This window comes from Suncus etruscus, chromosome 15, assembly GCF_024139225.1.
Source record: "Suncus etruscus isolate mSunEtr1 chromosome 15, mSunEtr1.pri.cur, whole genome shotgun sequence".
NCBI lineage: Eukaryota > Metazoa > Chordata > Mammalia > Eulipotyphla > Soricidae > Suncus > Suncus etruscus.
The window spans coordinates 74663885-74679871 of NC_064862.1; the positions used below are offsets into that span (position 1 = coordinate 74663885).

Sequence of the window (15987 nt, forward strand, 5' to 3'; positions counted from 1 at the left end):
CTCCCTTCTGGTCACCCCTCCAGAAATCTTATCCCCAAACTCACCTTCACAAGCGCTCCCCAATTCTTTCCCACAGGGGCTGCAGCTGCTCTTAGGGAACAGAGCCTGCAAGTCAAGCCCTTACGGGGTAAGGGGAGCCCATGTACCCAGGAGTCATCCGTCCCCCATGTCTCCCTGCACCCTTGTCTGGCTGCCTTGTCCCTCACTTCTCCCAGCCCATGCACTGCACCCTGACTCCCAGAGGTTTCCACCAATAAGCTTGAGGGTTTTTTGTGTGCAGGCCAGGGAAGAGGCAGGGTAGGGCCCAAGGGGTTTCCCCAGCCCTGTTTGTTCTTTGTAACCTCATACAGAAAGAAGCCTCCATCCATGTCCTAAGAGTCTGTAGGCCAGCCATGGTTTTTGTGAACACCTGTGCCCCTTCCCCAGGCCCTCCACAGGTTGAGCTGGAAAACAGGAAGAAGGGGCAAGAGGAAGGGGTGACAGGGTACCCAGCCCAGGTGGAGGACCAGGTTCCTCCTGCTGGATGCCAGACAAGGCTGAACATTGGAAACATGTCTAGACTCCTTGCCCCAGCCTGAAGACACCCTGGTATCACGCTCCCCACAAAGTCTAGTCTCAAAATATCCAGAGCCTTCATCAGTCGGTCCTGATTCCCAAGCTAGACCATCTGGTCCTGGCTTCTGGAATCTCCACCTCTAGGGACCTTGTTGGTGTCCTTACCTCTGCCCATGCCTCCCTCTCCTGGGTCCTACACCTGGTGGTGACAAGGGAACAGTCTGGCTTTGGGATCCCCAGTTCCCTGCTGCCATCTTCTCCTTGGTCACAGGTCCCTAGAGCACCTAGGCAGGGCCCCCAAGGGTGCCCCATGCTTGTTTGATGTCAGGGCCCTGCCTGGTGCCAGGAGATAGCCGTGACACAGCAAGCCCTTGTGCCGGAGCCACTATGGGGGGTTGGGTGTTGGGGGAGTTTGCCTACTGCTTCAATAATGCCAGGGCCTAGTCCTTGTGCTGCTGGGACCCAAAACCTGCTGAAACTTCAAGAATCCTTTTACTCCAATAATTCCAAAATCTCAGCCCTACTGGGAACCCAATTATGCTGGATCCCCAAAATCTGCTAGGACCCCAATAATGCCGGGACTCTTAACTTTCCCATGACCTTCAATAATTCCGTGACCCTAATAACACTGTGGTCTCCTCTAGGACCAACCCCCGGAATCACAAGTAGGCATTCTCTGGGTCACTGTGGTGTCCACATTGCTGGTCCTTGACCCCTACGTAGATCTGCTGGGGTGTATGGGGCTCAGTGATGTGATGAAAGGAGCTGATAAGTTGCAGGATGGGGGTGTAGGGCCCCCACTGCTGCCATGGAGCTGGGGCACCTCTTCAGAAGACCACAGGGCCACCCCCGATCACACAGTCAGTGGAGCTCCCCTGTTCACAGCTGGATGGCCCCAACAACCACTGGAGTCTCCTCCCCTTGTCAATCTTTGGGTGCCCCCACCTCCTGCAGCCACACCCTGCACTAGCTGATAGAGCGAGTTCAAAGATCAGGCTAAGGAGAAAGGTGGCATGCAGGGCACCTGTCCACACCTCCACAAGACTGAGCACCCCAAGTGTGTCTCGACTGCCAGGATGGAAGACGCCAAGGCCCCCTTCGCCTCCTCCCCGAAAACCTCCTGGAAGCGGTGTTTGAACATTTTGGGTGCCTACCAGTATGTGATAACCTTCCTCTTCATGGGTAAGAGTGGCTCAGGGTATTTCCTGGGGGATGGAACTTGAGTTCCCCAGCAGAATGCTGGGTCAGAAGTCAGATATCGCCACCAACATGCTGACTTTATAGCAATTCCCTACACTGCTCTGCAGGACCATTCTTCACTTTCCTCACCATCTTCCTCCTCTTCACACCACTCTGGTCGCTGTCTGTGCTCTATGGGGTCTGGCTGATCATTGACTGGGACACACCCCAGCGAGGTGAGCTGATATGGGGCAGGGAGTCCCCCCCCCCCATCTGCCCCTATCTCTCTGAGGTTTTGTTTGGTTGTTCGGGGGTCACACTCAAACAATGCTGGAGGCTGCTCCCTTGCTGGGGGTGGGGATGTGGTGCAGTGAATCGCCTGCACGCCTCTGCCCCCCCCCCACTTCCAGGCATTCAGAAATTGAGTTGTTCTTTCCCTCCACTACACTCCCTTTTCAGGTGGCCGGAGCTTCAAATGGATTAGGAAATGTGTCATTTGGAACTACATGAGGGATTATTACCCCGTCAAGGTGACATGTTGCCTTCCTGCTGCAAAGAATTAGTTGGGGGAAGGGGTGTAGACAGCGGTCCCTGACAAAATCCACTCTCCCAGCATGCTCTTTTTTTTTTTTTGGTGCAGGGGAGGTTGGGGCCATATCCAGTGGGTGATGCTCAGTATTTACTCACTCCTGACTCTGCTCAGAGATTAACACTAGCAGTATGTATGTGTGTGTATATATATACACATATATATATACATATATATACATATATACTGTATATATACATATATACTGTATATATATGTATATATGTACATAAATACATGGTTAGATGACCCTACATATAGGATGATTGGAGCACATCCAGGTTAGCCTGCATACAAAGCAAATGCCCTCCCCATTGTGCTATTGCTCTGACCCTCACACATTGACCCCCTTGTAAGAATGGGTTCTCAGGCCACTGTTTTCTTCCTTCTGCTGTATCTCCCCTCTACTCCCAACAGCTGATCAAGACAGCCGAGCTGCCTCCTGACCGGAACTATGTGCTGGGCGCTCATCCTCATGGCATCATGTGCATGGGACCCGGCTGCAACTTCGCCATTGGGGGCACAAACACCTTTGAGATCTTCCCGGGGTTGCGTTTGAATGTAGGTACCCTGGTCAACCTCTTCAACCTGCCAGTCTATCGAGATTACATCATGGCCCTAGGTGAGTGCCAGGGTCCCCCAGTGCCGCCCTTGTGCTTCCAGGCCGAGGGTCACAGTCTACCTCCCCTATAGGCCTGTGCCCCGTGAGCCGCCAGAGCCTGGATTACCTGCTGTCAAGTCGCCCCTCGGGGCAGGCCGTGATCATCATGGTGGGGGGCGCCCAGGAGGCATTGAACGCCATCCCTGGGGTGCACCGTCTGACCCTGCGCAACCGCAAAGGCTTTGTGCGCCTGGCACTGAGGCATGGGTGAGTGTGAGTGAGCTGGTGTTGCCAAATGTAGAGCTAGCACCCTCCTTGCCCTCTGACCTCTGAGCCCTATCACTAATATAGTGTGTGCCCTGCATGCTGAAGCCTAGGGAGCCCGGTGATAACCACGGGGACTGGGAGTAGCCAGCAGAAGGCAGTACAGAGTAGATGCCGGGGCCCTCCCTGTTGGATTCCTGGCACCGCTGGGGGAATCCAGTGTGCCCAGGACTGCACCCTGGGGTTCTTGGGTTGTATCTCAGACTGAGTACACCGCTTGGGACACACAACTTAAAAAATGGCCTACACGGGGCCGGAGTGATAGATCAGTAGGTAGGGCATTTTCTTGCAATTCTTTCTTGCAATTGCCGGTTCAATCCCCAGCATCACATAGGATTTTATGAGCCTGCCAGGATTGATTTCTGAGAGTAGAGCCAGCAGGAACCCCTGAGAAAAACTCTTGTGACACCCCCAACCCAAAAAAAAAAAGTTACACCACTAGTGGTCCTTTTTCTTTTAAAGGCAAAGGCTGTGGAGTTTAGGCCTCCAGAGAGTGGGGCAAGGGCAGAGACACACACAGCTCCAGGTGTCAGGCTGCTTCCTGCTCTCCCATAACCCCCTCCCCTTTAAGTTTCAACAAGGCTTGGATCCCTGTAGGCAAGGTCCCACCTGGCCTCTATAGGATACCCCATATCAGGGGTTCTCACCCCATCAATCATGCCCTGGTTGGTGACTCATGAGCTTTTCTGGGTTGAGCGTGCAGAGGAAAGTAAATCCTGAAAACTCCCCCTACATGGATTTGGTGGAGTTCGTCCTGCACCACAGTGATTTTACACAGTGACCAGTGACCTCAACACAGTGACATCACTGAGGTCAAGCCTTCCTGCAGAGCTAGGAAGAAGTTGTCTGGGCTTCCTGGATATCCAGCATCAGGCACTTTCTTCCAGAACCTTCTTTGCAACTGGAATTTGCTTGCCATGGTACTGAAACTCTCTGGGTGCCCTTTCGTGGGGTGCCCCATCTCTCGCCCCCGCAGGGCCTCCCTGGTGCCTGTGTACTCGTTCGGGGAGAACGATATCTTCAGGGTCAAGAGCTTCGAGGAGGGCACCTGGCAGTATGTAGTGCAGGTCACCTTCAAGAAGATTGCAGGCTTCTCCCCATGCATCTTCTGGGGGCGCAGCCTCTTCTCCCAGAATTTTTGGGGCCTGCTGCCCCTGCCCAAGCCCATCACCACTGTGGGTAAGTCTCAATGGCTTCCTAGGGAAGGAACAAGGAGGGGTAGCCCACTGCGTATGCCGACTGGCCCTATCTCCCACAGTGGGCCGCCCTATCCCGGTCCCCCAAGTGTTCCAGCCCTCCGAGGACCAGGTGAACCACTACCACCAGCTCTACATGCAGGAGCTGCAGCAGCTGTTTGAGGGGCACAAGGCCAGATGTGGGGTGCCTGCCTCTGTACATCTCACCTTAGTCTAGGAACCCCTTCATTGCACCCTCCTACTCCCCTCAGCATGTTGGTTCCCCCCCAACATAGGATACCCCCTTCTATAGGATAGAAGGATACCCTTTTCTATCTTCTCCTAATAAAGCTGGTAGAAGAAGGGTCAAGAATTCTTGCTCTGAGGTGAAGGCTAGTTTGCAGGAGTTTGATCAGGCAATGGAGAGTTTCTGCCACCTGGTATAAACAGTGGCTCAATATCACCCTGAAAAACCTCCCTGATTAAGATGCTTGTGCTACGGTCCCAGTATGTGCCCCCAAGTAGGACAAGGATCAGGAACTTCAAGGAGAGTCAAATTTTGATTCAGGTCCATAAGAAGAGGAGGGAATTTTGGGACCTGAATTCTGAACAAGGAGGGATGCCATTTTGTAAAAGCCAAATGGCAAACTTTTCTTAGGTTCTGAGCAGAAAGTGATACCATTTTCTAAGAACCATATGGTGTAAGGCACATGTTAGGTCTTCACAAGCCTATTTCTACAGACTAGCCCCCAAGCTATACCAGGTAGCCTATCAGGGAAGAACAAGGGAGTAGTAGGAAGGTTTCCCTAGACAAGACCCAATCATTTTAAAGATCATCAGAAAGTTGGAATCTCCCTATATCCCTTCCCTATATAATCTTCATCATAACCTTGTGCAGGGTTTATCTCCTTTGGGGAATGGCCCTGGCTGGCCAGGCTGGGGGGTTCTTGTTGGTAGATGGATTCAAGTATTAAACTTTAAAAAAAAAAAACACAAGAGTTCTTGCTCATGGGGCCTAAAATGATGATGTATTGGGAGACACTGACCTTGCATGTGTAGGGTTTGGGTTCAATAACCAGCATTCTATAGAGCCCCCTCCCAAGTCAGCCAGGAGTGATCCCTGAGCACAGGTGCCAGAAACAAACCACCAAACACCAAGTGGGGAAGGAAAGGAAGGAAGGAAGGAAGGAAGGAAGGAAGGAAGGAAGGAAGGAAGGAAGGAAGGAAGGAAGGAAGGAAGGAAGGAAGGAAGGAAGAGAGTCAGGTCCTGGATCAGGTTCTCTTTTGAGGAGGGCTGTTTCCAGTGTAGACTGGGTTACATTCTGTAGGGCCACCTTTTTCACAAAGGTGGACTTCCTAGGGGTCACCCCAGCAATGCTTGGGCTGTAGGCACCACTTCTATCACTACTGCCCCTGCCATTTTGAGGGGCATGGGGAGTGGGCATGCTGCAGACAAGCCCAGAAGAGCCTTCCAGAAGGGAATGAGGCAGCCCTGGGTGCTGAGACTGAGATTTCACACATACACACACATTCACACAGTCACACATACACAATCACACACACTCATGTACACGTATTCACACTCATACTCATCACACACTCACACAATCTTCAAACATGCATGTGCACTCACATACACACATACAACCACACAGATGTGTATTATCACACAGATGCACACATATTCATACACATACAAATACTTCCTCATTTACATACATACACACATCATCCAAAACATACAGACACACACAAACACTCTTTTGCACACAGTCACACACTCATATACTGTTACATACACTCAATATACACACTCCACAAGCTCACACTCTCATCACTCACACATTTAAACACGGTCACACACACTCATACACACAGACACACAAACATGTATGGTATAGAGGGTGCTTGTCTTGCACACCACTGACTCAGGTTTGATTCCTGGCACTCCATATGGTTCCCTGAGCCCCAGGAGTGATTCCTGAGTACTGAGCCTGAAGTAATCCCTGAGCACTGCAGGATGTGGCCCCCAAACTAAGTTTTTATAAGTAATTGATTAAAATATTTAAAGCAGCAATAATTTGCTTTACATCTTTACATATCTAAAGCTCTGGATTCAGAACCTGGCACTGCAGATGCTCCTGTCCTGGTACCTGCATTATTGTAAAGGGAAAACAACCAGTTGGTGCTCTGGTCTGGAGAGGGAATGGAGACAGGGATTGGGTTGCATTGGGTCTTTGAACCATCTTGAACAGGCCACACTCATGAGTTGAGACTGGCGCCTAAAAGGGTCCCTGATTCCAGCCTAAAAATGTGCCAAACTGACTGGTTAGTCTTAATATTGGCCCAGGGAAAATGTCAACTATTTTACTCAACCTTTGTTTAATAGAAGAAAGGAAGAAAAGAAAAAGAAAGAACAAAAATAGAAAGAAGGGAAGAAAGGAAGGAAGGAGGGAGGGAAGAAGGGAGGTAGGAAAGGAAGCAAGGAAGGAGGTAAGGAAGGAGAAACAAAGAGAAAAAGAGATAATATCACCATTTTAGCCAACTTGTGTCCCTTAATAACTAGCCATGAATTAGTCTTGAACATCAAGGTCAGATAAAATTCTAATAAGATGATCAGATGTGTGGCCAGAAAGATAACACAGTGGGGAGGGTGTTTGCCTTTCACATGGCCAACCAGGGTTCAATCTCTGCATCGCATAGGGTCTCCCAAGCCCATAGGAGTTATTTCTGACCACAGAGCTAAGAGTAACCCCTGACTACCACTAGGTGAGGTCCCCAAACGAACAAACAAACAAACAAAAATGTTGATCTGGGGCCGGAGAGATAGCACAGATGTAGGGCATTTGCCTTGTACGTAGCCAACCAAGGATGAATGGTGGTTCAAATCCCAGCATTCCATATGGTCTCTAGTGCCTGCCAGGGACGATTTCTGAGTACAGAGCCAGGAGTATCCCCTGAAGTCTCCAGGTGTGACCCAAATACCAATAAAAACAAAACAAAATTGATCTGATGTGAACTGGGATGGAAGAATAGAACAGCACCTACGAAACAGCCCAGAGAGATAGGACAACAGTTCAGAACTTGCCTTGCCCTCTGCTCTGCCTGGTTTGAATACCTGGCACTGAAGTTGGGCCCCCAAGCACATCCAGGGGTGACTTTGAATGCAGAGCCAGGAAGAGGCCCTGAGAGTCATTGGGTATAGCCACACGACAAAAAATAACAAACAAAAATATATAGCTTTCCTGAAGAATGAAACCTGAGTCTTCACAAGAAAGTGACTGTAGGGGCCAGAGAGATAGCACAGCGGTAGAGCATTTGCCTTGGATGCGGCCAACCCAGGATGGACCCAGTTCAACTCCAGGCATCCCATATGGTCCCTGAGCTTGCCAAGAGGGATTTCTGAGCAGAGATCCAGGAGTAATCCCTAAGCATCACCAGGTGTGGCCCAAAAACCAATAAAATAAATAAATAAAATGGTTTAAAAAATAAAGAAAGTGACTGTGAATTACAGATTGCTGACACTTTTCTGGGAATAACCACTTTGAGAGAGAAAAGCAGGTGGCCCAGAAGCTCAGGGAATGAGCACAGGTTCTGCTTCAGGAGACCCAGAGTTAAGCTCCAGAAAGGCATGACCTGCTGGGGACCACCCAGAGACCCCAGATCACAGAGCCTGAAGAAGCCCTGAGCACCACTATGTGTGGCCCCAAAGTGGAGAAAATTACAGAAAGCAAAAGAGGGGGACGAAGCAATAGCACCATGGGGAGGGCAATGCCTTGCAAGCTGCTGATCTGAGTTCAATACCAGGCATCCCCAAGGGTCCCCTGAGCCTGCCAGGAGCGATTTCTGAACACAGAGCCAGAAGGAACTCCTGAACACTTCTGGCTGTGACCCCAAAACAAAGCAATTGAAAAAAGAATAGTAAGAATAATGAACTTGGGGTACAGAAAGCAGGTTCATCCTGGGCTCCCACTGTGGGCTCCTGGGGACCCATGTTTCATCTCAGAGATGCCTCTCATGTACTCCCACAGCTATAATGCAAAGTTAAGGCCTCTTCAGTGCCTGTCATTGGTGGGGTTTCAGCCTCCTTCCTGTTCTTACCTCTAGAATCTATATCTCCAAACTCACTTTTATAAGCCCAGAAACCCAGAGGCTCTCCTCTCCCTTCCACAGGGGATGCAGCTGCTCCATAGGGAACAAAGCCTACAGGTCAAGCCCTCAGGGGTTAGTGATGCCCTGTATACCAGACTCACCCCTCTTCCAGCTCTCCTTCTATCCTGGCCAAGCCACCTTGTTCCATACTTCCTCCCCAGTCCTGCCCTGCAGCCTGATCCCCAGAAGCCTCCACAGGTAAACTCAGGGGTTCTTTGTGTGCAGGCCAGGGTAGGGCCCAAGGGATTTCCGGAGCCCTATTGATACTCTGCAACCTCATACAGAGCAAAGCCTCCATCCATGCCCCAGGAGTTTGCTGATCAGCCATGAGCTTTGTAAAGTCCTTTGCCCCCCCCCCCCACAGGTTGAGCTGGGGGACAGGATAAAGAGACAGGAGAAAGGTGTGACTGGGCCCCCAGACCAGCTGCAAAACCAAGCTCCTTCAGTGGGTGTCAGACAAAGCTGGATCTTGAAACATGGTGAGACCCCTGACTGCAGCCCACAGGCACCCTGATATTACTCTGTCCCCAAAGTTCATTTTCAGCATCTGAGAGCCTTCACTGGTCCTGATTCCCAAGCTAGATCCTCCAGCCCCTGCCTCTGGGGTCTCCAACTCCAGGGACCCTGTGGAAGAGCCTTGGTGTCCCCACATCTGCCCATATCTCCCTCCCCTGTGTCCTCTACCTGATGGTGACAAGGGCAAGTCTGGCCTTGGAATCCCCAGTCCCTGCTGCCACCTTCCCCTGGGGTCACATTTCCCTAGAGCACTTATGGAGGGTCTTCCAAGGGCTCCCCCTGCCTATTTGATGTCTGGGCTCTGCTCGGTGCCAGGAGACATCCCTAACCCAGCAGGCCCTGGTGCTAGAGGCAGAACCTGGAGTCACAGGGGGAGGGGAGAACTAGGATTTGGTGGCTTTTGATCTTCCATCACCAATTCCAGGGATCCAGTCCCTGTACTGCTGGGACCTAAATCCTACCAAAACCCCAAGAATGCTGGGATTGCAATAATTTTGTAATCCTTGCTGAGCCCCACTAAATTTTGGGACTCAAATAATGTTGTGATCTCAATCCTGCTGGTATCACAATAATACTGGATCCCCAAATCCTGCTAGAAACCCAATAATGCTGGCACTCCTAACTTGGCATGACCCCAAATAATTCTGTGATCCCCTCAAATGCTATGGTCTCAATAATACTTACTTCAGCTCTTCTGGGACCCAGCCCTGAATCACAGGTGGGTACTTTCTGGGGCACTGTGGTGTCCACATCGCTGGTCCTCAACACCCACCTATGCTTGCTGGAATGTATGGAGCTCAGTGATATGATGAAAGAAGCTGATGAGTTGCAGGATGGGGGGGTGCAGGGTCCCCACTGCTACCACAGAACTTGCGGTGCCTCTTTAGGAGACTACCAGGTCCAGGGTGACTTCTGAGAGCTACCCCAGGTCACACAGTCAATGGCGCTCCCCTGCCCACAGCTGGACTGCCCCAACAGCCACTGGAGTCCCCTCCCCATGTCAATCTTTGGGTGGCCCCACCCCCTGCAGCCACACCCTGCACCAGCTGATAAGAGCAATTACAAATATCAGACTGAAGAGAAAGGTAGTGTGCAGGACACCTATCCACACCCCACACAGCTGAGCACCCCAAGTGAGGCTTGCCTGCCTGGATGGAAGACTCCAAGGCCCCCCCGTCCAACCCTTCCCCAAAACCTCTTGGAAGCAGTGCCTGGAAATCCTGGGTGCTTACCAGCACATAATGAACTTTCTCATCATAGGTGAGTGTGGCTCAGGATCCCTCCTTGGGGACGAGGCTGGGGCCTCCCAGTAGAACGCAAGGTCAGAGGTCTGATAATGTGCCACCAATGAGCTGAGTTTGCCGCAATTCCCTCTCTGCTGTGCAGGACCGTTCTTCTCCTTCCTTCTCTTCACGCCACTCTGGTGGCTGTCTGTGCTCTATGGGTCTGGCTGATCATCCACTGGGACACCCCAGAAAGGTGAACCCAAATGAGGCAGGGAGCCTCCCAGTCTCCAACTTCTCTCTGAGGTTTTGTTTGGTTATTTGGGGGTCAAATACCAGCAATGCTGGAGGTTGCTCCCTTGCAGGGTTTGGGAGTGTGGTGCATAATATAGCTTGGGGGGTCTTATGGCTTACCCCCCCCCCCGTGCATTCAGAAACTTTGTAGTCTTTTCCTTCCACTGCATTTCATTTACAGGTGGCCGGATCTCCACATGGATTAGAAAATGTATCATTTGGAATGACATGAGGGATTATTACCCCATCAAGGTAACAGGTTGCCTTCCTGCTGCAAAAATTTAGCTGAGGGATGGGATGTCCCTGGAAGAATTTATTGTCCCATCATGCTCCTTTTGGGGTTGGCAGTTGGGGCCAAATCCAGTAGGTGATGATTCTCATATTTACTCACTCCTGACTTTGCTCAGAGATTACCCCTAGCTCTATCTATCTATCTATCTATCTATCTATCTATCTATCTATCTATCTATCTATCTATCTATCTATCTATCTCTATATATGTATATATATGTGTGTGTATACATGGGTCAGGGGACCCTATATATATAGGGCTCTGGGGAGCAAACCCACATTTGCCTACATGCAAATGTCCTCCCCACTGTGCTATGGTTTTGGCCCCCACATCTTGACACCCTTGTAAATATGGGGCTCTCAAGTTTGCTGTGCTCTTCATCCGAATGTCTTTCTTTCTTACCCCCGCCCCAAGCTGGTCAAGACAGCTGAGCTGCCCCTCGACTGAAACTACATGCTGGGCGCACACCCTCATGGCATCATATGCGCAGGGCCCACCTGCAATTTCCTCACCAGGAGCACTGGCTTCTTCGAGCTATTCCCTGGGCTGCACTTGAGTTTAGCCACTCTGGTCTACTTTTTCTTCCTGCCACTCCTTCGGGATTACATCATGGCCCTAGGTGAGTGTCAGGGTCCCCCAGTGCCACCCCTGTGCCTCCAAGCCTAGGTTCACAGTTACCCTCCCCCCAGGCCTGTGCCCAGTGAGCCGCCAGAGCCTGGATTTCCTGCTGTCGAATCGCCCCTCAGGGCAGGCCATGGTCATCGTGGTGGGGAGCGCCAGGAGGCGCTGGATGCCATCCCTGGGGTGCACCCTCTGACACTGCGCAACTGCAAAGGATTCTTGCGCCTGGCGCTTAGGCATGGGTGAGTGAGGGACGCCCCCGAATGTGGGGCAAGCACTCACCTGGCCTGCAGTTGGTATGGTTTGTGCCCGGAGAGCTGAAGCCCAGTGTGCATGAAGTCTGCTGATGACCATGCGGGACTGTGAGAAGCCAGCAGGAGGCAGCACAGAGGTCGGGGTGCTCCACAGGCACAGGTGCCAAACTCCTGTTGGGTACTTGGTGCTGCAGGGGAATCCCTGAGTGCCCAGAACTGAATCTTTGAGTTCTTGGGTTGTTGCATCTTGGGTGAAGAATCACAGCTTGTTGCACCTCACTTAAAAAGTGTGTTACATGGGACCGAGAGATAGCACAGCAGTAGGGCGTTTACCTTGCAAGCAGCCAATCCAGGACAGACGGTGGTTCTAATCCAGGCATCCCATATGCTTCCCTGAGTCTGCCAGGACCGATACCTGAGTGCAGAGCCAGGAGTAACCCCTGATCGTTGCCAGGTGTGACTCAAAAACAAAAACAAAACAAATAAAAAAAAACTGGGTAATATTGTGCTGGAGCAATAGCACAGTGGTTGGGGAGTTTGCCTTGCACACTGCTGACCAGGGTTTGATTCCTAGCATCACATAATATCCTATGAGTCTGCCAGGAGTGATTTCTGTGCACACAATCAGCAGAACCCCCTGAGAACTCCCTGGTACAATCTAAAAATTAGAAGGAAAAAAAAAGGGTAATATCATTGGGGACCCTTCCCCCCTTAAACAAAAGTCCGTGACATGTTTCTTTACCTGCTCAATGGAACTTAGGCCTTCAGAGAGGGTTGTGGGGTCACAGACACAGCACCAGGTTTCAGGGATTCCTCCTGCTCTTCTAGAACCCCTACCCATGTAAGTAAGTCCCAATAAGGTGGCAGATCCCTGTTGGCCGAGCCCCACCTGGCCACTCCAATACACCATATTGGTGTATTCCATCCCCATTAATTATGCCTGGGCTGGTGACTAATGGGCTTCTCTGGGCTGAGGCTTCAGAGGGAAGAGAAAGCCTGGGAATCCCTTACACGGATTCCGTGGAGCCTGTCCTGCACTGCAGTGACATTATTCAGCAACCAGTGATGTCAACACAGTGCCCAGTCAACGCAGATCACACACTGACCAGTGACATCAGCTGAGGCCACACATTCACTGCAGAACTAGGAAGAGGCCACCTGGGGCTTCCAGGAAATCCAACATCAGGCAGTTTCTTCCAGAACATTCTTAGCAGCTGGAATTTGCCAGCCTAGGGATTGCAATCACTGGGCGCTCATTATGAGAGTACCCTGTCTCTCCCCCACAGGGCCTCCCTGGTGCCAGTGTACTCATTTGGGGAGAACGATATCTTCAGGATCAAGAGCTTCGAGGTGGGCACCTGGCAGTATGCTGCACAGGTCACCTTCAAAAAGATTGCAGGCTTCCCCCCTAATGTCTTCTGGGGGCACAGCCCCTGCTCCCCAAGTTTCTGGGGGTGGCTGCCCCTGCCCAAGTCCATCACCACTGTGGGTAAGTCCCATTGACTCCCTAGATAAGCCACAGGGTGGGGTACCCCACAGTGCATGCCCAAGGCCCTGTCTCCCATAGTGGGCCACCCGATCCCAGTGCCCCAGGTGCTTCAGCCCTCCGAGGACCAGGTGAACCACTACCACCAGCTCTACATGCGTGAGCTGCAGCAGCTGTTTGAGGAGCACAAGGCCAGCTGTGGGGTGCCTGCCTCTGTGCAGCTCACCTTAGTCTAGGGCCTTTACTGCATCCTCCCACTCCACGCAGTTTCCTTGCCCCTATCTGCTGTCTTCTCCCAATAAAGCTGGTAGAACAAGAGGGGCCTAGAAATGTTGCTCTGGAGACTGAAGTGATGGTGCATCCTGGAAAGTGCTGGATTTCAACGTGTCATATTTGGGTTCAGTAACCAGCTTCCCATAGAGTCCTCCAAGACTGCCAGGAGTGATTACTGAGTATAGAAACCAGAAATAAGGGGCCGGGCAGTGGCGCTAGAGGTAAGGTGCCTGCCTTGCCTGCGCTAGCCTAGGACAGACCGTGGTTCGATCCCCCGGTGTCCCATATGGTCCCCCAAGCCAGGAGCGACTTCTGAGTGCATAGCCAGAAGTAACCCCTGAGCGTCAAACAGGTGTGGCCCAAAAACCAAAAAAAAAAAAGAAACCAGAAATAAACCACCAAGTAGGGACAAAATGAGAAAGGAAGAAAGAAAGAAAGAAAGAAAGAAAAAAGAAAGAAAGAAAGAAAGAGAAAGAAAGAAAGAAAGAAAAAGAAAAGAAAGAAAGAAAGAAAGAAAGAAAGAAAGAAAGAAAGAAAGAAAGAAAAAGAAAAAGAAAGAAAGAAAGAAAGAAAGAAAGAAAGAAAGAAAGAAAGAAAGAAAGAAAGAAAGAAAGAAAGAAAGAAGGAAAGAAAGAAGGAAAGAAGGAAAGAAGGAAAGAAGGAAGAAGGAAGGAAGAAGGAGGAAGGAAGGAAGGAAGGAAGGAAAGAAAGAAGAAAGGAAGGAAGGAAGGAAGGAAGGAAGAAGAAAGAAGAAAGAAAGAAAGAAAGAAAGAAAGAAAGAAAGAAAGAAGAAAGAAAGAAAGAAAGAAAAAAGAAAGAAAGAAAGAAAGAAAGAAAGAAAGAAGAAAGAAAGAAAGAAAGAAAGAAAGAAAGAAAGAAAGAAAGAAAGAAGAAAGAAAAAAGAAAGAAAGAAAGAAAAAAAGAATATCAACATTTTGCCAACTTTTGGCTCCTCATAACTGGCCACAATTAAGTCTTAAATATCAAGGTCTGGTAAAATTTCAATTAGATGATCAGCTGTGGAACAGAGAGATAGCAAGTGGGGAAGGCATTTGCCTTTCACATGGCCTACCTGGGTTCAATCTCTACAATCCCATAGGGTCTCCTGAGCCCATCAGGAGGACTTTCTGAGTGCAGAGCTGGGAGTAACCCCTGAGCACCACTGGGAATGGCCCCAAAACAAACAAGCAAACAAACAAAAATGTTGATCTGATGTGAACTGGGATGGAAGAATAGAACAGCACCTACAAAACAGTCTCTTTCCAGAGATATTGGACAAGGGATCAGGCACCTGCCTTGCCCTTTGCTCTGCCTGGTTTGAATCTCAGGTACTGAATTTGAGCCCCCAACCACTTCCAGAGGTGACTTCAGAGTGCTGAGCCAGGAAGAGGACCGAGAGTCCTTGGGTATAGCTGCAAGACAAAACCAACCAACAAAAAATATATAACCAAGTTGAGAAAGAAAGGCAAGCAGCCCAGAGCTTAAGGACAAAGCACAGGTTTTGCTTCTAGAGACCCAGGGTTAAGTTACAGAACAGCATGTTTTGCTGGGGATGGCCGAGAGACCCCAGATCACAGAGCCTGATGGAGCCCTGAGCACCACTGTGTGTGGACCCAAACTGAAAAGAGAGAGATAGCACAGATAGAGGGTGTTGCCTTGCATGACGCCTACCCAGGAGAAACCCACTTTGATCCCCAGCATCCCATATGGTCCTCCAGGCTGCCAGTGGTGATTTCTGAGTGCCGAGCCAGGAGTTATCCATGAGCGCCTCTAGGTGTGGCCCACCCAGAAACCAATCACACCATGAATTAATAAATAAATATTGTTTAAATAAAGAAGGGGACTAAGCAATAGCACAGCAGGGAAGGAATTTTCCTTGCACACTGCAATCTGTTTTTGATCCCCAGCTCCCCTAAGGTGTCCTGAGCCTGCCATATGTGATTTCTGAGTGCAGAGTCAGGAGTAACCCCTGAACACTGCTGGGTGTGACCCCAAAACAAAACAATGAAACAAAACAAAAATATAGTAATAATAATGAGTTTGGGGTACAGAAAGCAGGTTCATCCTGGCTCCCACTGTGGGCTCCTGGGGACCCATGTTCCATCTCAGCGACCCCTCTAAGGTGTGAGGCAGCAGGTAGGCCCTCTTCAGTGTTGTCCCTCGTGGGGTTCCAGCCTCCCTTCTGGTCATCCCTTCAGAAACCACAACCTGAAACCCAATTTGCAAGCCCCTAAAAGCTAGGGGCTCCCCAATCCCAATCTATCCACAGGGGCTGCAGCTGTTCCTTAGGAACAAAGCCTGCAGGTCAAGCCCTCAGAGGGTAAGGGGTGTAGGGTTCCTACTGCTGTGATGGAGCTTGCGATGCCTCTTTAGGAGACAACAGGGTCTGGGGTGCCTTCCTGGTTTCACCCAAGGTCACGAAGTCAGTGGGGCGACCCTGCCACAGCTGGATG

At 50.5% G+C, this 15987-nt stretch overlaps 1 protein-coding gene and 1 pseudogene across 1 annotated transcript; both read left to right on the top strand.

Annotated features, from left to right (window-relative positions):
• Nucleotides 1-1631: 1631 nt before the first annotated feature.
• On the top strand, nt 1632-4661 carry LOC126029932 (2-acylglycerol O-acyltransferase 3-like). Its single transcript, XM_049788166.1, has 7 exons — nt 1632-1737; nt 1863-1970; nt 2194-2264; nt 2741-2945; nt 3017-3191; nt 4225-4427; nt 4507-4661. The coding sequence occupies exons 1-7, from the start codon at nt 1632-1634 to the stop codon at nt 4659-4661; spliced, it is 1023 nt and encodes a 340-aa protein (XP_049644123.1).
• A 1192-nt stretch (nt 4662-5853) lies between these two features.
• LOC126029933 (2-acylglycerol O-acyltransferase 3-like) lies at nt 5854-13497 on the top strand (annotated as a pseudogene).
• The last annotated feature ends 2490 nt before the right edge of the window (nt 13498-15987 follow it).

What these genes read in the sequence shown, in the direction of transcription:
- LOC126029932 (XM_049788166.1), top strand. Translation starts at nt 1,632, where the DNA reads ATGGAAGACGCCAAGGCCCCCTTCGCCTCCTCCCCGAAAACCTCCTGG. An exon ending in GATAACCTTCCTCTTCATGG is followed by an intron (nt 1,738 to 1,862) that starts GTAAGAGTGGCT and finishes ACTGCTCTGCAG; the next exon opens with GACCATTCTTCACTTTCCTC. An exon ending in GGGATTATTACCCCGTCAAG is followed by an intron (nt 2,265 to 2,740) that starts GTGACATGTTGC and finishes TACTCCCAACAG; the next exon opens with CTGATCAAGACAGCCGAGCT.